This window comes from Hemiscyllium ocellatum, chromosome 5 (genome assembly GCF_020745735.1).
Source record: "Hemiscyllium ocellatum isolate sHemOce1 chromosome 5, sHemOce1.pat.X.cur, whole genome shotgun sequence".
Classification (NCBI taxonomy): domain Eukaryota; kingdom Metazoa; phylum Chordata; class Chondrichthyes; order Orectolobiformes; family Hemiscylliidae; genus Hemiscyllium; species Hemiscyllium ocellatum.
Genome location: NC_083405.1, coordinates 82,718,149 through 82,741,205, shown reverse-complemented (window position 1 = coordinate 82,741,205; position 23,057 = coordinate 82,718,149). Strand labels below are relative to the sequence as shown.

The 23,057-nt window shown below is 39.8% G+C and overlaps 1 protein-coding gene across 6 annotated transcripts in view; it reads right to left on the bottom strand.

The window, feature by feature from the left end:
* Positions 1 to 9,949: 9,949 nt before the first annotated feature.
* krit1 (KRIT1 ankyrin repeat containing) overlaps positions 9,950 to 23,057 on the bottom strand; it is an 80,319-nt gene continuing 67,211 nt past the window's right edge. For all 6 annotated transcript variants that reach the window (XM_060825530.1, XM_060825534.1, XM_060825531.1 and 3 more), the window contains 5 exons: positions 20,725 to 20,891; positions 18,553 to 18,640; positions 15,058 to 15,264; positions 13,464 to 13,580; positions 9,950 to 10,397 (listed from right to left, as the gene is read on the bottom strand). In XM_060825530.1, the coding sequence (XP_060681513.1) occupies positions 10,308 to 10,397; positions 13,464 to 13,580; positions 15,058 to 15,264; positions 18,553 to 18,640; positions 20,725 to 20,891 (669 nt within the window). In that variant the 3' untranslated portion in view covers positions 9,950 to 10,307. The remainder of the gene's footprint in view (positions 10,398 to 13,463; positions 13,581 to 15,057; positions 15,265 to 18,552; positions 18,641 to 20,724; positions 20,892 to 23,057) is intronic.

Here is a 23,057-nt window from a genome sequence, read left to right as displayed (position 1 = left end):
TAGATGCTAGCTTTTAATGATGTATGCATGAGGACTCCTGTGCTGTAGCTTTCTGCAGTCTTTTTCCATTTAGATAATATTCAGATCCCCTATACTTCCTTACCTCACATTTTTCTCCATTAAATTCCATAGGCCAAGATTTTGCTCGCTCGTTCAACATAGAGTCATAGAGATGTACAGAATGGAAACAGACCCTTCGGTCCAACCTATCCATGCCGACCAGATATCCCAACCCAATCTAGTCCCAGGTGCTGGCATGTCTATATCACTCAGATAAAGGGCTCTTGTGGTGCAATGTTAGTGTCCCTGCTTCTGAGCTAGGAGATCCCAGTTCACATCCATCTGTTCCAGAGATGTGTAATAACACTAGATTAAAAAATATCTATCTGCAGATTCTCTGTGTCATCCTTATCAGTGTTTTTTACATGTTGTAACCTTACCAATACCACAGTTACTTCCTCCATCTAAGTCATGAATGCATATTGTAAATAATTGTGGCTTCACCATTGATCCCTCTGACATGCTACTAGGTACAGGTTGCCATCCTTAAAATGACCCTTTTCCCCAAGTTTCTGTCTACTATTATATAGCTAATCCTTTATCCATCCTCTATACATTAACCATCTCAACAACATGGGCTCTTATTTAATTAAGCAACCTTATGTGTGGTACCTTATTCAATGCCTTTTGGAAATCCAAATATACAACAACAATTAGTTTACCCATATCTATTCTGCCTGTGTACCCCTCAAAGAATTGTAATAAATTTAGCAAGAATGATTTCCTTTCATGGAGCAATGCTGACTTGCTTGCTTTTTTTATATATTTATAAATGGCCTCTTATTACCTCCTTTATAATGGATGCTAATATTTTCTCAATGACAGATATTAAACTAACTTTCCTATTGTAATTGTTTTTGCCTCCTTCCCTTTTGAATAAGAATGTTATACTGGCAATTTTCCATTTCTCTGGGAATTTTTCAATATCTGAGGATTCTTGGAAAATTATTACAATTGGTTTGTCATACTTCCTTAAATATCTTAGGATGCAACCCATCAAGACCTGGGGACTTATTGCCCTTATAAACTCATTATTTTCTTAGCACATTATCCTCTAGAGATAGTAATTGTATTTATTTGCTCCCTGCTTTTTACGCCTTGATTATTTTGGAATACTATTAGTTTTTTCTACTGTGAAGACAGATGCAAAGTATTTATTCAACTTTTCTGCAGTTTTTACATTTCCTCATTATTATTTCCTTGTCGTCATTCTCTATGAGCTCTATGTTCACTTAGACCTCTATATTTCTTTTTACATATTTAAGAAGCTCTCACTTTTTCTTTTAACTTACTTTCTATTTTACCCTTACAGTTTTTTTTCCCCACTTTTTGGCCATCTTTTGTTGATTTTTAAAACTTGCCCAATCTTCTGGTTTATAACTAACCTTTTCACATTGCTTTGCTTAACTTCCTTGATTAAGAATGGTTTATCTTCTGAAAGTCTTTCTTTCTCAGTGGGATATATGTTTGTTATTTTCTTAAAAGCCTTTCATGGTTCATCATGCATCTTGTTGGCTAAATTATTTTTCCAGTCCACTCCAGCCAACTTTACCCTCCTTCCTTTGTAATTACTGTTATAGGTAGTTCTTGGATAACACATTGGCTATAACGTCGCTGAAGAATTAGGGAACAATATTTTCAAGAACGCTTACCTCTGTTGGCAATGGCACAATTCTAGTGGGGATCGGTTCACATACATACTTCATTCTGCGTATGTGCCAATGTCCATGCCAGTCTTCATGCCATTCTGTGTATGCGTGATGTTAGCTGCCGACAGAGCAGCTTTCTGTGAGAGGTACTATCCAAAGAGCAGCTTTCTTACATTTTATTTAAATGGACTGTGTTAAATTTACTGTTGTTGCATTAATAAATACGATTTATAATATGGACATTTTGCAAGGTGTCACCATCTATTATTACTCAGGTTGTGCTATACTTTGTGTTAGACGCTTGGGTGATTTTTGAATGATTGTGAATATTTTTTGCTGGTATGCCCCTAACCCTGTTTTTACCAGGGCCCCATTATTTATATTAAGTGATTTTCTATTTAGCGAGGGACACAACTATGGTGTTAAAGGAGAAATACCTATATTTAAACTTAGCACAGCTGTTTTCAATCCAAATTCCTCCCACTCAAACTGAGTACTAAATTGTTCCATGTTATGGTTACGATTCCCAAGGGGACCTTTTACTCTGACATCATTTCTTAAACATGTCTCATTACACATCACCAGATCCAAAACAGCCTGATGCTGGATTGGATTCATAACATATTGTTTTAGGAAATTGTCCGAAATACACTTTGTGAATTCTTTCTCTTGGCTACTTCTGTCAAACTGTCTACTCCAATCTAAGTCACCCATAAGGAACATATTGCCTTTTTTACATGCCCATTCTATTTTGATATATTTTCTGTCCAACCATATATCTACTGGTAAGGGGTCCATAGACTAGTCCTACTAGTGTCCACTTCCCTTTTTTATTTCTTGTCTTCTATGTATATTCTAACCCAACATCATTTCTTGCTGGAGTACTTACTCTTTCAAGGGCTAACAATGCTACTTTATGACCATTTACTTCCTGCCTGTCTTTTTCAAAAAGTTACATTTAGATTAGATTAGATTACTTACAGTGTGGAAACAGGCCTTTTGGCCCAACAAGTCCACACCGACCCGCCGAAGCGCAACCCACCCATACCCCTTACCTAACACTACGGGCAATTTAGCTTGGCCAATTCACCTGACCCGCACATTTTTGGACTGTGGGAGGAAACCGGAGCACCCGGAGGAAACCCACGCAGACACGGGGAGAACGTGCAAGCTCCACACAGTCAGTCATCTGAGTCGGGAATTGAACCCGGGTCTCAGGCGCTGTGAGGCAGCAGTGCTAACCACTGTGCCACCGTGCCGCCCACAACTCTTTGAAATTGTTTCCTTAGCAGCTCTGAGATTATACCCATTAACATATATTTGTATCGTAAATTCATTTATTTTGTTCTAAAAACCATCACATTCAAGTAAATAGCCATTAATTTTGTCTTTTTAGCATCCTTCTTTTTCCCTATGCCAGTTTTCCCATGGCTCAGATGGTAATCAAGAGATTATTACCTCAGAGGTTCTGCTTTATAATTTAGCTCAAAGCTGTTCAGAATGTTCATGTAGAAAAGAGTAACTAGGGAGAGAATAGAATAGAGCACCTCAAAGATCAGCAAGGCAGCCTTTGTGTGAAGCCGCAGAAAATGGAAGAGATACTAAATGAGTATTTTGCATCAGTAATTACTGTGGAAAAGGATATAGAAGATATAGACTGTAGGGAAATAGATGGTGACACCTTGCAAAATGTCCATATTATAGAGGAGGAAGTGCTGGATGTCTTGAAACGGGTAAAAGTGGATAAATCCCCAGGACCTGATCAAGTGTATCCGAGAACTCTGTGGGAAGCTAGAGAAGTGTCTTGCTGAGATATTTGTATCATTGATAGTCACAGGTGAGGTGCTGGAAGATTGGAGGTTGGCTAACGTGGTGCCACTGTTTAAGAAGGACAGTAAAGACAAGCCAGGGAACTATAGACCGGTGAGCCTGACCTCGGTGGTGGGGAAGTTGTTGGAGGGAATCCTGAGGGACAGGATGTACATGTATTTGGAAAAGCAAGGACTGATTCAGGATAGTCAACATGGCTTTGTGCGTGGGAAATCATGTCTCAGAAACGTGATTATGTTTTTTGAGGAAGTAACAAAGAAGATAGATTATGGCAGAGCAGTAGATGTGATCTACATGGACTTCAGTAAGGAGTTCGACAAGGTTCCCCATGGGAGACTGATTAGTAAGGTTAGATCTCACGGAATATAGGCAGAACTTGCCATTTGGATACAGAACTGGCTCAAAGGTAGAAGACAGAGGGTTGTTTTCAGACTGGAGGCCAGTGGAGTGCCACAAGGATTGGTGCTGGGTCCTCTACTTCTTGTCATTTACATAAATGATTTGGATATGAGCATTAGAGTTAGTAAGTTTACAGATGACACCAAAATTGGAGGTGTAGTGGACAGCAAAGAGGGTTATCACAGATTACAACAAGATCTTGATGAGTTGGGCCAATGGGCTGAGGAGTGGCAGATGGAATTTAATTCAGATAAATGCGAGGTGCTGCATTTTGGGAAAGCAAATCTTAGCAGGACATATACACTTAATGGTAAGGTCCTAGGGAGTGTTGCTGAACAAAGAGACCTTGGAGTGCAGGTTCATAGCTCCTTGAAAGTGGAGTCGCTGGTAGATAGGATAATGAAGAAGGTATTTAGTATGCTTTCCTTTATTGGTCAGAGTATTGAGTACAGGAGTTGGGAGGTCATGTTGTAGCTGTACAGGACATTGGTTAGGCCACTGTTGAAATATTGCATGCAGTTCTGGTCTCCTTCCTATCAGAAAGATGTTGTGAAACTTGAAAGGGTTCAGAAAAGATTCACAAGCATGTTGGACGACTTGAGCTATAGGGAAAGGCTCAACAGGCTGGGGCTGTTTTCCCTGGAGCATTGGAGGCTGAGGGGTGACCTTATAGAGGTTTATAAAATTATGGGGAGCATGGATAAGGTAAATAGGCAAAGTCTTTTCCCTGGGGTCGGGGAATCTAGAACTAGAGGGCATAGGTTTAGGGTGAGAGGGGCAAGATATAAAAGAGACCTATGGGGCAACTTTTTCTCACAGAGGGTGGTGTGCATATGGAATGAGGTGCCAGAGGAAGTGGTGAAGGCTGGTACAATTGCAGCATTTAAGAGGCATTTGGATGGGTATCTGAATAGAAAGGGTTTAGAGGGATATGGGCCAGATGGTGGCAGGTGGGACTAGATTGGGTTGGGTTATGGCATGGACGGGTTAGACCAAAGGGCTTCTTTCCATGCTGTGCATCTTTATGACTTTTTTACCTCTTCTTTCCTCTTATCAATGTAATTCATACCAGTGTTGAAAATTTGATCCCTTTGCTCCCTCTCTACGTTCGTCTCTAGACCTGAGGAGCTGTCCTTAATCCTTGCATCAGGCAGGCAAAACACCCTTCAGGACCCTGCTCATGGCTACAGCGAACTTCCTCCTAATTATGCTGTCCCCTACCATTACTCCATTCCTATTTCCTTCCCATTCATTTGAATCACTCCCTATACCAAGGTGTTATGGTCAGATCACTCATCCTCCCTGCAGACACAACTCTTGCCCACTCAAGAACCTCATAACAATTGCAGGGACAGATTCCTCAGTTTCCAATCTCCTGGGTACTTACACTTGTCTGACTTGCAGTTTCTCAGGCAGTAATGAATCTGTGGAACATTTTAACAGAGCGCTGATGGGCTGGTTATTAAGAATAGTCAAGGCTGAAGCAGGCAGACTTTTGATTAGTAAAGGAATTAAGGGTTATCAGGAATTAGATGGACAGTGAAGTTGAGAAATTTCATAAATATGTACCAGCAGATTTATGAACAGTTTCTTCCCAGTGCTGTTAGACTTATGAATGGACTTCTCATATATTAAAGTTGATCTTTCTCTGCAACTGTAACACTATATTCTATTACTCCGGTGTTCCCTCTGTTGCAAAGTTGGCATGCAACATTGTAAAATTATAAAATGGGGAAAGCATTGCACGGTCAATTTGGTTTTCTTGTTAATTGTTCATGACATGTAGCTATTTTTATGACTCGATGAGAGGCTGAATGTTTAAGCAGTTGATAGATTAAACAACTACACTTATTTCTCATTGACCCTGATCAGATGTATTCCCATTTTTTGTTAATAAAGTTATTTGATATTATTACAAAGGTTAAACTGGAATGGTCAATAGTTCCCAAATGTAGCCTTCCATCATTTATTGAACAGGGAATGGTTTACACACAATACTACCATTGATGCAGCAGAGCAGTTTGCATTCAGGTACCTCTGGGTTAACTGCTCCACTTTATAGCCTAGTCTAAACAATGGGACAACATTGTTTGTCTATCCCCCTTGATTTGACCGAGGCCTGCTGGCAGCTATGACAAACTTAGGAGCTTTGTGTCTGCACTAAATGACACGGCAAAAAGGCAAGGCAGAGATGTGACCATGATTCAGAATTAATCAGCACTGTACCAGCAAATGAAGAGTCTAGCTCTGCAGCCTATCTATCCCAGATTATTGGGAGAGGCAAGAGAAAACATTGCTAGAGCAGTGCCAGGCATCTTTGTATCCTCTTTGGCAACAGATGAGGTCCCAGAGGACTGGAGAAAAGCCTATTTATTTAAGAAAAGTAGCAGGGACGATCCTGCAAATTACAGGCCTGAGAGTTTCACATTAGTGGTAGGGAAATTGTTGGAAAAGATTCTCAGGGACAGTATCTATATGCACATAGAAGCAAATGAACTGACATTAGCGATAGACAGCATTGTTTTGAGAGGGGGAGGTCATGCCTCATTACCTTGATAGTTTTTTTGAGGTGACAACGAAGATGATTGATGAGGTTAAAATGGTCAATGTTGTCTACATGGACTTCAGTAAAGCCTCTGACAAAGTCCCTCACGGCAGACAGCTACAAAATATTGAAGTCACGTTATCTAGGGTGAGCTGTAAAACGGATACAGCACTGGCTTTGTCATAGGAAGAAGGGGTAGCAGTGGGAAGATGCTTTTCGGAATGGAGGGCTGTGATTAGTATAGTGTTCCACAGGGAGCAGTGCTGGGACCTCTGCTTTTTGTGGTCTACGTAAATGATTTGTAGGAAAACATAGCTGATTGAATTAGTAAGTTTGCAGATGATACAAAGATTTGTGAAGTGCAGATAGTGAGGAGGATTGTCAGGACACAGCAGAATATGGATCAGTCAGCAACATGGGCAAAAAAAATGGCAGATGGAGTTTAATTCTGACAAATGCGAGGTGACGTGTTTCAGAAGGTCAAGTACAGGTGGAAATCTTAGTGAATGGAGAACCCTTAGTTTGTTGCATATGCTTCAGCCTCATCTTTTGCACTTATGTTCTGGATTACAATCATTATAGATGGACATATTTGTGAGGATTCCCCTTCCAGTGAGTTGGTTGATTGTCCTCCACCTCCACACACAACTGGACATGGCAGGACTGCAGAGCTGCAATCCACCGATTATGAAATCACTTAGTTGCAACGATCATCTACTAAATATACCGCTTAACACGCAAGTGATGTTTACTTGTAGTTTCACCATATTGACACTTGATTTGTATGATTGCCTGGTGTTGCTCCTGCACTATTCATTGAACCACAGTTGATCACCTGGCTTGATGGTAATGGTGAAAGGGGGACACAATGGGTCATCAGGTTGCAGATTGTATTTTAGGACATTTGTGCCGCTGTTAATGACCCACAGTACCTCATGGATACCCAGTCTTGAGCTGTTAGATCTGATCTAAATCAATCCTATTTAGCTCAGTAGTAGTCTACACAACACGATGGATCCTCAATATGAAGATGGGATTTCACAATCACAAGGAATGTACAGATGTCACTTCTGTCAATACGGTCATGGACAGATGCAGCTGAGACAGGAAGGCTGGTGACGATGAGGTCAAGTGCATTTTTCCCTCCTCACCTGCTGTCAATCCAACCTAGGAGCAATGTCTTTAAGCACTCACGGAGCACTACTGAACCACTTTGGTATGGAGTGTAATCAACATATTTCCTTATCTATCTTTAACCTGAAGTTGTAAGAATTTATGGGATCTTTGCAAGGTTTGTAACTCAGGTTGAGGTTTAGGGCGTAGGTTTGCTTGCTGAGCTGTAGGTTTGATATCCAGACGTTTCATTACCTGGCTAGATAACATCATCTGTGGCAACCTCCGAGTGAAGCAAAGCTGTTGTCTCCTGCTTTCTATTTATATGTTTGTCCTGGATGGTGTTCCTGAGGTTTGTGGTGATGTCATTTCCTGTTTGTTTTCTGTGGGGTTGATAGATGTGTGTTTGTTTATGGCGTTGTGATTGCAGTGCCAGGCCTCTAGGAATTCTCTGGCATGTTTTTGCTTAGCCTGTCCCAGGATAGATGTGTTGTCCCAGTCGAAATGGTGTTTTTTTTCATTCGTGCGGAGGGCTACGAGGGAGAGGGGGTCATTTTTTTTTGTGGCTAGCTGGTGTTCGTGTATCCTGGTGGCTAACTTCCTGTTTGTCCTACTTAGTGTTTGTGGCAGTCCTTGCATGGAATTTTGTAGATGACTTTTTTTTCCATGGGTTGTACTGGGTCTTTTAAGTTTGTTAGTTTTTGTTTGATAGTGTTAATGAGTTTGTGTGCTACTAGGATTCTGAGGGGTCTTAGTAGTCTGCCTGTCATTTCTGAAACTTCTTTGATGTGTAGTAAGGTGGTCAGGGTTTCTGGCTGTGTTTGCTCTGCTTGTCGTGGTTTGTTCTTGAGGAATCTGCAGACTGTATTTCTTGAGTGAGTATCTGTTGTATAGGTGGTTCTCCTCTGTTTTCCGAAGTTCATCTGTGCTGCAATGTGTTGGAATAGTGTTCTGATACAGCTTCAGTTGTGTGTGTTGGGATGGTTGCTAGTGTAGTTAAGTATTTAGTCTGTGTTTGTCGGTTTTCTGTATACACAGGTTTGTAGTTCTCCGTTGTCCTTTCTTTCAACTGTGACATCCAGGAATGCGAGTTTGTTGTCCGAGAGGCTTGGCACCCCAACCACAACGCCATAAACAAACACATAGAACTAGATACCATCTATCAACCCCTCAGAAAACAAACAGGAAATGACATCACCACAAACCCCAGGAATCCCATCCAGGACAAACATAAATAGAAAGCAGGAGACAACAGCTTTGCTTCACTTGGAGGTCACCACTGATGATGTTACCTAGCCAGGTAATGAAATGTCTGGATAACAAACCTACAACTCAGCAAGCAAACCTACACCCTAAATTTATGGGATCTAAAAGCAATGTTGAGGACTCCCAGGGAATTTTCTTTTCAACTGAATACCGCAATGTTGCCACCTCTGCAGGGTTATGGCATGCTGATAAAACAGGACATACCCAGTGATAGTGTTTCTGGGACATTGTAAGGTATCATTCCATGAGTATGACCACATTGGGCTGCTTGCTTGCCTAATCTCTGAGGCAGCTCTCCCAATTTTGACATTAGTGCCCAGATTTAACAAAGGAGAACCTTCATAGTTCCTTAAAAGCAGAATCACAGGTAGCTAGGATAGTGAAGGCTGCATTTGGTATGCTTTCCTTTATTGGTCAGAACATTGAGTATAGGAGTTAGGAAGTCACATTGTGGCTGTACAGGACATTGATTAGGCCACTTTTGGAATTGTGTGTGCGAATTCTGGTCTCCCTCCTATAGAAGGATGTTGTGAACCTTGAAAGGGTTCAGAAAAGATTTACAAGCATGGTGCCAGGGTTTGTAGAGTTTGAGCTATAGGGAGAAGCTGAATAAGCTGGGGCTGTTTTCCCTGGAGCATCAGAAGATGAGTGGTGACCTTACAGAGGTTTATAAAATCACGAGGGGCATGGATAGGGTAAATAGACTAGCTTTTTCTCTGGTTTGGATGAGAGGGTATTATTTAACAGAGGTCAAAGGAGCAACTTTTTCATGCAGAGGGTGGTGCGAGTATAGAACGAGCTGTCAGCGGAGGTGGTGGAAGCTGATATAATTACAACATTTAAACGACATCTGAATAGGTATATGAATAGGAAGACTTTAAGATAGATATGGGCCAAGTACTGGCAAATGGGACTAGATTAATTTCGATATCTTGTTCACATGGACAAGTTGAATCGAAGGGTCTATTTCTGTGTCATACATCTCTATGACTCTATGCTGTGTCTGGTTTCACTCCAGTGCAGACTCAATGGGATGAATGGCCTCCCGCTGGACCATAATAGTTCTGAAATATGCAAATCAACCAAATTTTAGAAGATCCTCTTTTAATTCATAGCAAAAAACGTATGTCGATATTGTGATATATTTCTAAAATACTTTATAAACCATACTGAAGAGCACAACTATTGCTGTAATATATACTATAACTCAGAACCAAATTAAAACTTGTTTCTTTAGCACAATAACTAGACATCGAAATAATCAACATACACAATGTATACTTTGCTTTAAAATACATCAAATAAGATATACAATTCTTCAATATCATACAAATATACATGAAATGCTAAATCACAGTGGGTTTTTCTGGCTTCTTAGTGATCTGAAGCGCTTCAATTCAACAGGAATGGCCTTGTCAAGATAAAGATCTCATGATATTTAATGGTTACCCATATCCATGTTTATCTGTCAAGTTTCTTTCATTTACACTCAGTTGGCCACTTAACTTCATCAGTAATTTCACAATCAGACCAGCCTAAAAAATGAAGGCAGAAATAAATGTTATTGAAAGGAAACAATAAACTGCACAAGTCTTAGTTTGAGATTACCATTCTGTGTTGTGCTGATGTATGTAAATATTACAGTTGATTTAAAATACTGAGCAAAGAGTAGGAACAGAAATAGGCCATTCAGCCCTTTGAGGCTGCTCTACTATCTAATATAATATTATGGCTTATCAAGTACTTCAATGCCTTTTACCCACACTATCTCCATAACCTTTGACTCCATCAGTAATCAGAAATCCATCAATCTCCACTTTAAACATACGCAAAAGGTTGAGCTTTCACACCCTCTGGGGTACAGAAGTCCAAATATTCACACAGGAGAAAAGTGACTCCTCTTCCCAGTCCTCAGCGGCATCGCCCTTCTTTTCCAATTATGCTTCCTGATTGTAGACTCCCCAGGGGAAACAACTTAACTGCATCTAATATAAAACAAAAGAACTGGAGAAGCTGGAAATCTGAAAGAAAAACAAAAACTTCTGGAGAAATTCAGCTGTATGGACAGTTAGGAGAAAGCAGAATCGGCATTTTGAGTTCTGTGGCCCTTCTTCAGTGCTGATTTTCTCCAGCAATTTTTGTTTTTGTGGCCTGTACCTACCCTGTCTATCCCTTTACACATGTTGTAGATTTCAATGAAATAACTACTCATTCTTTGAAACTCTGGAAAATGTAGGCCCGATGTGCCTAATCTCTCTTCATAGGATAATCACACCATTCCAGGAACAAGTCTGGTGAATCTTTGCAGCACAATCTCCGTGGCAATAACCGGTTTCCTGACTGAAGGAGACAAAACTGCAAACAGTACTACAGGTGCAGTCTCACCCGGCTCCTATAGAATTGAAGCAAGACTTCATTACTTCTGTACTCAAATCAAAGGCCTCAACTCCACTTTCCTGCTTTTTCTCCATAGTGTTCGACTCCCTTACTGATTAAAGATCTCTCAGCCATGAATATACTTAAATGACTCATGATTTGAGCTATAGGGAGAGGTTGAATAAGCTGGGGCTGTTTTCCCTGGAGCATCAGAGGCGGAGGGCTGACTTTATAGAGGTTGCAAAAAATTCATGAGGGTCATGGATAGGATAAATTGACAAAGTCTTTTCCCTGGAGTGGGAGTCCAGAACTGGAGGGCATAGGTTTAGAGTGAGAGGAGAAAGATATAAAAGAGATCTAAGGAGAAACCTTTTAATACAGAGGGTGGTACGACTATGGAATGAGCTGCAAGACGAAATGGTGGAGGCTAGTACAACTGCAACATTTAAAAGTCATCTGGATGGGTATATGAATAGGAAGGGTTTAGAGGGATATGGGCCAAGTGCTGGCAAATGGAACTAGATTAGTTGGGATATCTGGTTGGCATGGACGAGTTGGACCAAAGGGTCTGGTTCCGTGCTGTACATCTCTATGACTCTATCTAAAGCCACTGAGGAAAAGAATTCCACAGATTCACAACCCTCAGAGGAGAAACTCCTCCTTGAGTCTTACAACCCCATACGCTGAGATTATGCCCTCCAGCCCAAGACTCTCTCACAAGGGGAAAACTGCTTTTCCACATCTAACTTGTCAACTTCCCTCAGGATCTTGAGTTTCAATAAGGTTACCTCTCATTCTTCTAAACTCCAATGTGTACAGGCCCTATCTACTGAACTTCTCTTCATAAAACAGTCCCTTCATACCTTGGATTAGAGCTGAAAAGTGTGGTGCTGGAAAAGCACTTCATCCAAGCAGCAGGAGAGTCGACGTTTCGGGCGTAAACCCTTCATCAGGAATTCCCAAAACATTGACTCTCCTGTTACTCAGATGCCACCTGACCCGCTTTGCTTTGCCAGCGCCACACGCTTAGACTCTGATCTCCAGTCCTCACGTTCCCATACCTGGGAGTAGCCAAGTGAATCTTAGCTGGACTGCCTCCAGTGCCAGATATTGAGATTCATACGCAAGGATTCCCAAATCCCTCCTCTGTAGATTTCTGCAGTATATTTTTCATTTAAATAATATTTAACTGCTTTATGAGGTTATGCATTTAGCAGGAAGAATATTTTTCCCACATTATATTCCATCAGCCAAATTTCTGCCCACTTGCTTAACTTGTCTATATTTTTCTGCAGTTTCTTTGTATTATCCTTACCACTTTCCTTCCCATCTATTTTTCTCTCAAGTCATTACCTCTAATTCAAGGAGATTTCTTGCATCTGCCTCAGTGAATTCAAACACAATAAGCTTCTCTGCCATTTCTCTATGCCTCAGTATAAATCCTTCCGACTCAGCTTCTACGGGATCCACATTTATCTGAGCCAAGCATTTCATTTTTATGTACATATAGAGGGTTTTAAAGCCTATTTTTAATAGTGTTCGCTAGACTGCGTTTATATTCTACTGCTCCTTTCCTTACTAGTACCTTTATCTTTCTTTGCCATTTTCAAAAATCTCTATAATCCTTAGATTTATCACCAATACAAGCCTTTTCTTTTAATCTTATACAATCATTAACTTTCTTTATTAGCCACAGTTGACTTGCTCTTTTTTTAAAAAGAGTTGTTGCACCTTGAAGAAATGTATAATTGCCGTCCCAATGTAATAGTTCTTTGAAGACTGCCCATTGTACAGTTATGCCTTTTAATGTATTTTCCAAATTCAACAGCCATCCTGTGTCTCACGATTCATAATTTCTCTTACTATAATTTAATACCCTTGCTTCAGACTGAACGACCTCACTTTCAGAAAGTTTAAAATTGATCATATTATGGTTACTCATCCTTAAAGGTTCTTTTACACAAGATTAATAATTATTAGTCCTTTTCTTTTGAAAAAGAACTGTTGCAATGATTTGCAAGATTTCTCTTTAAAGAAAATTTCAGAAGTTTTAAAAATACAGTTCTACCACCATAACACCAGTTTGATCAATTTATAATTAATTGTTGTTCACTTTAAGTATTGGTGTTAAAATATTACAAAGTCCTTTGCATTATTTACGTTCCTAAATAAAACTGAAAGGCTTCACCTTCATCTGAACACTGACGAGAATGTTTTTTTTTTACCTGTTTTGTGTGCACAACGAGGCTCATTTTATTTTCCAAACTGTGAATTTGAAAGTAGGCATCTGCTTCACCCAATTGCCACATGAGGGAGCCATACTTAAGGCTAATCAACAAAGCCTAGAAAAGGTACAAATGTAAGAAAACAATTAATATTACCAGTTCGGAAAATAATCTGTCAGAGCCTTCAGCAGTGAAGAACCTCTATCTGAAATAGTCTATGGCAATGCATTTGGAATTCAGCTGATGGTGCTGCAAAGATGTTTGGCAATTAGTTGGTGGAGATGGTTAACTTCCACCTACAGTCAGCAAATCATATCCACATCACCAGAAGAAATTCAAGAGGAACAGGCTGAGGACAATTCTACCATTTCCCATATGCTGGTCACAGGGTGGGCAATATTAAAAAAAAATGAAAATAATTGCTTATGATTCAGAACTTAAACATTGTCTATTTTTTCAAAGTTGAAACATTTTGTCTTGCACTCATCACAAAAACTTGGACATAATGACTCTGTTGCAATATTTAAAGTGGAAATATGCAAGTCTGGTATTGGATAGGATGCAGAATTTACAACTCATACAAGGTTTAACAGGAAGCCAAAGGTTCACAACTGTCACAAAAGGTTCATTGTGGCAATCTGTTTTAGTTGCTACAGAGCAAGTTAACGGATGAAACAGATAAAATGTTTTACCTCTGACCTTGGAAAACAAAAAAGTTTTAATATAGAATTAAGGAATTGATCTTTCCACAACAAATGGCTATTAAAAAGTCACAGTTCTTCAGAAGTAATAAATCATATAATTGTTCGAGAAGGGATCAAATAAATGCATGTTTATAAATAGTTGTTTTGCAGAAGAGAACTTGCATATTGCTGGAAAAATGACATTTTGTTAAAGTCTTTTGACTTGCATTCATCACAATTCACAAGAAAATCACTTTAAAGGAGAAGCAAACATTTATAATGAATGAGAGAAGAGTGTTGATTGGTTGACAAGTGGAGAGTGTGGGGTTAGTTTACTGCCAGTGTTAAAATGTATACAACGCAAGTTGACTCTGATCAAGGCATTGCTCTAAGAAATGAGCCAGTGGAGGGCTGCCACCTAATTTGTTGAGCTTAAACAGGTGCAGTTCCATATGTTCATTTGTTTGTAAAGAACAGGACTTTGTATATTGGTTTATTTAGCTTCCAGTTCACATAAGCATCACTTTGCGAGTCTAGTGACAATCCTAAATTGGATGCATTCGCTCACTGAAAATTATCCAGCAAATGTTGTCAATTGCAGAATCACATCTAATGTTGGATTCTGTGGTTTGATCGTTATGAGCATGGGCTGGTTGACACCAGTCAGTATGTTGCTTGTTGCAACATGGATACACTGTTTGCTATGAACTGCCAGTCTTTGGGATATATCACCCAAATACCTGGCATTACACTGGCAGTGAAATTCATACCATATTGCTCACTTATATATATTAATCATTTGTAATTGTCCTGATGATTGCAAGACAAACAGTTTCAACAAAATGTCTTCTGTGTAATATCAAAATACATGTTTGTTACATCATAAATTCACTAGAAATCAGTCAATTTACCTTTGTTTCCATGTTTAACAAATGCAGACCTTTCGTGTTTACACCAACATATACCTTGACAACTTTGTGACTACTCGAGCTTGATTTAGTATATACTTGTCCTGTGAAAAAGGCTGCTCCATAAGTTGGAAACTCCCAGCAAATCTGCAGGAAAAGACGCTGAAGGTGGTGCATCTCCTTACTGATACCTTCACGACTGCTGAGGCTCTGTTAAAGATTTTAAAATAGCAATATAAACCTTAAGTAAATGTTGCCAGCGCGTAAAAAGATACACATGAAAAATATTCTCATCATATCCAATCGCAGTTTAAGAACTGCAGCCAATGCAGCTGGCAAATAATGGAATTTTTAATTAACACCTTGTTGTAACATTTTATCCAACCCCACTCCGTACTGGCCTATAGTTTATAAAAGAGGATCAGTTTGTAATTCAGTACAGGTTTGTGACTAGTTATTTCCCTGAGTGTCATCAGTTAAAATATCTTCAGCATTCAAATATTAAGTCATTAATATTCCGTATTGAATACTCTGAAGAGAAGTATGACATTGTGTGCACCATCTTGGTGGCGGTGCTTGGAGAGGGGGAAGTGGTACTGACTGGGAAGTAGAGAAAACATTGTTTGTACTACCTGATGACCATTTCAGAACTGAAAGGTTGAGGAAGAACACCATTCCTTTTCTCTATAATATCAAACAACAATTCTTTCACAATACATATTGGTGTGCAATTGGAGTGACCAAAAGATGTTCTGGGCAGACTGTTTAACAAAAGACATGAAAACTAGATAAAGTACACCATAGATTAGTGGTGAAAATTATCTTCCTATTTATCTTGGAATGACAGAACTGTACTGGACCAAGGGAGACTGAGGAGACGAGTCAGGTTCTTGTTACAGCACTAAGTTTGAAGCAAAGGCATTCAAGGGAAAACTGGAAAAATATTTGAAGTAGGAAACAATATAAAGTAAGATCTGAGCAGAAGTAATTTTGAAATTGTCCAGCCAAGCGCAGCCACAGGCATTGATTGTTTTTATGGTTAATTAAGCAGATCAGTTTCTTTGAGTTACTTATTTGTTTCATGCTCCTGATCTGACTCACATATTCAATCTATATTCTTACCTGTGACAGCTGAAAATAGAAATTCACCATAAGTGTAGTGGGCTGATTAACAACAGGACACTAATTCCCCTTTTGTAGTTGTAACTTAACATGCCTTAATCCTCAACCTTAATATTCACCAATCTTTGCCATGCCATGTAACATGACCTGAAAGGACAGTGAAGCTAACAACACAGGTTTCATTCATGTTACTTTCAATTCAGATGTAAACAGCAAGAGCATGTGTTACAACATTAGTCTGGAGAAGTGACTACAACTCAGTACAGTAGCACCTCGACATACGAACGACCCCATTCACGAACAGGATTGTACGTAAAATTTTGCTTCAACGTACATACGAAATTCAAGGTACGGACGCAAAAAGCCCGTGTGCGACCACGGAGTTTCATTGTTCTGCTTTGCTACGCACTTGTTGAACACAAAATCTCTCAAGCCCCGTGTGATCTCATTCAGTTCGTCTTTGGCGCGTGTGCTGTGAACAGCCGTCCAAGCATTCTTATGCTATCCGAACAATGGGAAAAATTGATTCAGTTTGCGAACTTTTCGGTTCGCAAACCAGGTCCCGGAACGGATTAAGTTCATAAGTCGAGGTGCTACTGTACGTATGAAGAAAATGAAACTAAATTATTCAACATCCAGGGAATGGTGAGAAGAAAAGTACTCACTACTCATTAGCGCTGATTAAAACATGATTGTTCAAAGTTTGAGTTACAAGCTCAAAAAAAAAGCTAGCAGTCATATTTAAAATTCAATTGTTCCAATTTGTAAAAAATGACTAGAATATTAATGTAGTGACAAGGGATTTTGCTTGTGAACAAGACGACTTAAAAGTTTGAGCACACCTGAGGCCCAAGCTAATTATTTTCTGCTCTCCATAAACCAAATTAATTCAAAGCGATATGTAGAGTCAGAGATTTATAGCACAGAAAAAGGCCCTTCAACCCATTTGTATCTATGCAGGTCAAAAACAATCCTCGAACTTTCAGCACCTGGCCCATGGCATCTCAACACCTCTTAAATGTTATGAGGGTTGCTACCTCTAACACCCTTACAAGGAGCGAGTTTCAGATTCCCAGCAACCTCTGGGTGAAAACGTTTTCCCTCAGATCTCTCTAAAGCTTCTGCCCTTTACCTCAAATCTATGCCCTATGATCAATGATCCCATCATCAAGGGGAAAAGTTTCTTCCTGCCTAATTATCTACGCTCATAATTTTATATATCTCAATCACGTAGCCTCTCAATCGCCTCTGCTTGAAGGAGTTTAGAGTCAGAGTCATACAACACAGAAACTGACCCTTTGTTCAAGTTCAGCCATGCCAACCAAGTCTTCTGAACTAAATTGTCCCACTTGCCTACATTTGGCCCATATCCCTCTAAACCTTACATATTCATGTACCTGTCCAAATGTCTTTTAAATGGTGTAACTGTACCGACATCTACTACTTCCTCTGGCAGTTCATTCCACCACAAACCACCCTCTGGTGTGACAAGTTTCCCCTCGGGTCCCCTTTAAATCTTTCTCCTCTCACCTTAAAAATATGCCATCTAATTTTGAACTATCCCACCCTAGGAAAAAGATCATTGCTAGTAATCTTATCAATGCTCCTCGTGAATTTAGAAAGATCTACAAGGACTCAAACTCCTCTGCTCCAGTGCGAAAAGTCCCAGCTTATCCAGCCCTTTACTCTTCCCAAACCCTCCACCCCATAGAGTCATAGAAATGTACAGCACGGAAACAGACCCTTTGGTCCAACGTGTCCATGCGGACCAGATATCAAAACCAATCTAGTCCCACCTGCCAGCACCCGGCCCATATCCCTCCAAACCATTCAATTTCATATACCCATCCAGATGCCTTTTGAGTGTTGCAATTGTACCAGCCTCCACCATTTCCTCTGGCAGCTCATTCTATCCACGTACCACTCTCTGCATGAAACAATTTCCCCTAAGTTCTCTTTTATATCCTTCTCCTCTCACCGTAAACCTATGCCCTCTAGTTCTAGTCTCCCCACCCCTACCACCCAATTTTAACCTCTAGGCCTTGTCTAATAAAGGTAAGTATACCAGATGCCTTCATAATCATTTTATCCACCTGTCCTAATACCTTAAGGGACCAACAATACTTGATCCTTGGTGCTTCCCACAGTCAGACTATTTATTATATATTCCCTTGCCTTATTTGTCCAGCCCAAGTGCATCATCGCACTCATTCAGAATTCCACATTAAAGCTACGTCAAGTTATTTTCAGTCATAACAATATATCATGTTGAGTAAGCAACACGTTCAATCAAGTGTTTTTTTTAAAGAAAATGTCAAGTGAGAAAGGAAAGATTTAATGAATATAACAAAATTTAAAAGAATTGTTTAAACTGACCTTGTATTCATGTAAGATCCTACTGATCCAGTGTGGAGCCTTGCTTTTCAGTTTGGTACACGGTAAGATACACTTAAGATTTTCTTCACTGAAATGCATAGAATTTTATTCAGTTAAAGATAACTAATACTGTAGATAGTAAAATAAATAACCAGCATTCATTTCAGCAGCTGAATAGTGAAACATGCTGGAGATAAACATTTTCTGAAATAACAAAATAATTTCCTTAATAGCAGCAAATGCATTCTATTATGATACTCAGCCACATGTCAAAAACTGACATAGTTGATTCTTGCACTATATTGAATTTATCTGATTCTGGTCAAGAAAATTCTGAAATATAACTTCAGCAATCCTGGTCTAAAGAATTAATTGGGCACGCTTCTTCTGTCACAGAGAATACATGTACATTAGGTGAAAGGGAGAGTTCAGTTAGCTTTAATATGCAGCATAGTCAATATGTAGCTAATTCAAGATGGCAGCGGAGTAGGGCTCCTGATCCAGAGGTTCGTCCACTCCATCCACTTTTCTTTCTTATTTTTTTCTCTTTTCTTGTTGACTTTGTTTCCTTGTGAAGAACTCAGTTGTGGTGACCGCATTGGCAATGATGGCATCAGCAGTGGAGAGGTGAGTCCTGCACAGACTCATGGCGGAAGTGGGTTTGGGTTCCTGGTGGATTCTGCATTGACAAGTTGAGCCCAGCAGAATCACATGGCTGCTGTGGCAGAGAAGAGTTTGGGTTCCCTACGGCTTCTGCATCTAACACCTCTCGGAGGCGGTGGTGATAGAGGCAAATCTGGGCCCAGTATGAGACCTGCTCGCATGAGCAAGGTGGGATGGTACTGACTCTTGCTTGGTGGGTTTTTGCATGGCTGGTTGATATAGTCTGTACTGAAGGGCTTATGTCTGAAACGTCGACTCTCCTGCTCCTCAGATGCTGACTGACCTGCTGTGATTTTCCAGCACCACACTTTGACTACAATCTGTACTTGCCCATTATAAACATCTGAGATAAGTGCAATTAGTAGGACAAACAGCCAAGTATCTGCATTGAACCTGTATTGAAATTGATATGCAATGTTGCTCAAATAACGCTGTCTTTTTTAGACTGTTGGTGGCATCCCTTTAAAGCGCAAAATACAATCATGCAGCCGTGCATGGAAGAGTGAAACATCTTCCTTAATCCATTATTTACATGTTTGTGAAACTTTGCCTTTACTGCAGTTGTTGAGATCATTGAAATTGTGGTAATAAAAACTGCACGCATTTAAATTCCTTAATTGTACAGTGATAGGGAAAGAAAATACTGTGGAAAATGTGCTGCACATAATATCATTATATTCCCTTTCCAAAGAGCATACATTTTGTTAATCTTAGGAAATATTTATCTTCTAATTTAATGGATACTGGTCCTTCTTGCATGGAGTCAGGTTAGGTTCTATATCAACCAAGAGAAATTGAATCCCTAGAGCTCATATCGTGACAAGTGGTTTCAGTTAGCCAGCCAACTGGCATGATCATAATCTGTTACATGAACTATTTTCTAGTATAGCTGTGCACATAAGGCATGAGGGATCAGAAAGAGCATCTCTCTACAAGGCCAGAACTGCAATATAAAGACAACATGCTTCAAAAGAAAAAGCACGTGGTGTTTTCTAAACCCCTAAATACAAGGTTGGGAAGTACTGACCATCATATGAATGATACCCAGGTCTAACAATTAAAGGTAAGCAATAATGGAGCTCTCAAGTATAATTATTTGACTGACACAGGATTACTTATAATGCTAAATAATGCAAGGATTTTAGTCCAGACTTCAAAAAAATCTGGAAGGTAGAGTAGCAATATCTGTTAATGTCTTGAAACTGAAGTCCGCAAGCATCTCATCAAACTCTACATTTTTTAGACTAGATTAGATTCCCTACAATATGGAATCAGGCCCTTCAGCCCAACATTGAACCTCCAAAGAGTAAACCACCCGACCCATTTCCCTACCCTACACTATGGGCAATTTTAGCATGGCCAATTTCACCTGACGTGCACATCTTAGGATTGTGGGAGGAAACTGGAGCACCCGGAGGAAACCCACGCAGACACAGGGAGAACATGTAAACTCCGCACAGGCAGTTACCCAAGGTTGGAATTGATAAATCACTTAAAAGATATACTCACTTGAGGAATCCCTGCTTATGTTTTTTACTCTCATAATTTCCATAGATGATTTGAAGGAGAAGACCAGCCAATGTTATCAACTGACTGTCAGGACATGGATATAATCCTTTCAGCAGGCTACTGCGTGCCTCATCAAATAAAATAAGGATAGCCAACGGATCATCCACCTTGAACAAACAAATTAAAATATGTTTTATATACTATATAATATATATATATGCCCATTGTTTAGATGGTGCATTATGCTTATTAAACAAAATCAATGTACACAACAACCATATAGAAATACAAAAGCAAGAGTAGGCCATTGATCCCTCAAGTCTGCTCCACTATTCTACATCATGACTAACCATCTACCTCAACACGATTTTCCCACACTATCACCTGATGTCATTAGTAATTTGAAATTATCAATCTGTATTTTGAATATGGGCAATGACTGAGCATCCACAGCCTTCTGTGGTAGAGGATTCTAATGATCCACTGCACTCTGGAGAAAGAAAAGTTCTTCCTAATTTCTCTGGTAATGTTTTGTCCTTATTCGGAAATTGTCTTTGGCTTGAGACAATGCCCAAACAAAGCATATATCCTTTCTGCATTTACTCCATCTAGCATTCCAGAAATTTTGCAAGTTCGAGTGAAATCACCACTCATTCTAAACTCATTCAACTGAGAGGAAGTTTAAAAATTAAAGAGATGAGAGAGCAAAAGTACTGGAAGTGAAGAGGTGAACATTAATGTGACAGGAAGAGGCAAAACCTTTGGTAGAAAAGTGCAGCAGAAATTAAAACCACAGTAATAATAAAGGTAAAAAGTCAAAGCTTAAATGGAGTTCAATGTAGCGAAGTATGAAGTGATTCACTTTGGTAAGAGTAACAAGAAGATGGAGTACTGGGCTAATGGTCGGATACTTGGTAGTGTGGACGAGCAGAGGGATCTTGGTGTCCATGTACACAGATCTCTGAAAGTTGCCACCCAGGTAAATAGTGCTGTGAAGGAGGCATATGGTGTACTGGCTTTTATTGTTAGAGGAATTGAGTTCCGGCGTCCTGAGGTCATGTTGCAGCTGTATAAGACTCTGGTGTGGCCACAGCTGGAGTATTGTGTGCAGTTTTGGTCGCCATACTATAGAAAGGATGTGGAGGCACTGGAACGGGTGCAAAGGAGGTTTACCAGGATGTTGCCTGGTATGGTAGGAAGATCGTATGAGGAAAGGCTGAGGCACTTGGGGCTGTTTTCATTGGAGAAAAGAAGGTTTAGGGGTGACTTGATAGAGGTGTACAAGATGATTAGGGGTTTAGATAGGGTTGACCATGAGAACCTTTTTCCACGTATGGAGTCAGCTATTACGAGAGGGCATAGCTTTAAATTAAGGGGTAGTAGGTATAGGACAGATGTTAGGGATAGATTCTTTACTCAGCGAGTCGTGAGTTTATGGAATGCCCTGCCAGTAGCAGTGGTGGACTCTCCCTCTTTATGGGGATTTAAACGGGCATTGGATAGGCATATGGAGGATAGTGGGCTAGTGTAGATTAGGTGGGCTTGGATCGGCGCAACATCGAGGGCCGAAGGGCCTGTACTGCGCTGTATCGTTCTATGTTCTATGTCTCTTTTTGAAATCATGGAGTATTTGTAACAAGGTAGATGAGTTAACAGCACAAATGGAAATAAATGAATATAACCTGATAACTATTATGCAAATGCAGTTGCAAAACGAGTAAGACTGGGAACACAACATTTAAGAGTATTTGATATTTTGGGAGCATGGGGAGGAGGAAAAGGATGGTGGTAATAATACAAGCTATCAGTGTGGTGCTGAGTAGTGACAAATGATGTGGATCTGTTTGGATGAAAATAAGGAATTGTAAGGTAAGGAAATCATGGGTGGGCATTAGGCATACAAGAAGGGCACTAAAGTTCTAATTGCCTATTTTAATCTGCATATTGACTAAATAAATCAGATGCACAAGGGTAACATGGAAGACAAATCTGCAGAGTGCATCAGGGATCCTTAGAGCAGTATCTGGCTAAACTTACCCAGGAATAGGTAATTTTACATCTAGTAATATGTAAGGGTAAAGTTACCATAGTTAGACTGGACCACAGGACTGCTCTCGCATTAGAGATACTCAGGGTCACCATACCTCAGGCAAGGGGAGAGGTTAAGAAGGAGGGTATTTCATGGTAACTTCAGCCACTGTGGGAAGTGAACTCAAGCTGCTGGTTTCACACTCTGCATTGCAAACCAGCAGTCAATTAACTGAGCAAAACTGCACCCCAGGAATGTGTAATCAAGAAAGATTAATAAATGATCTGAAACAAACTTTAAATAG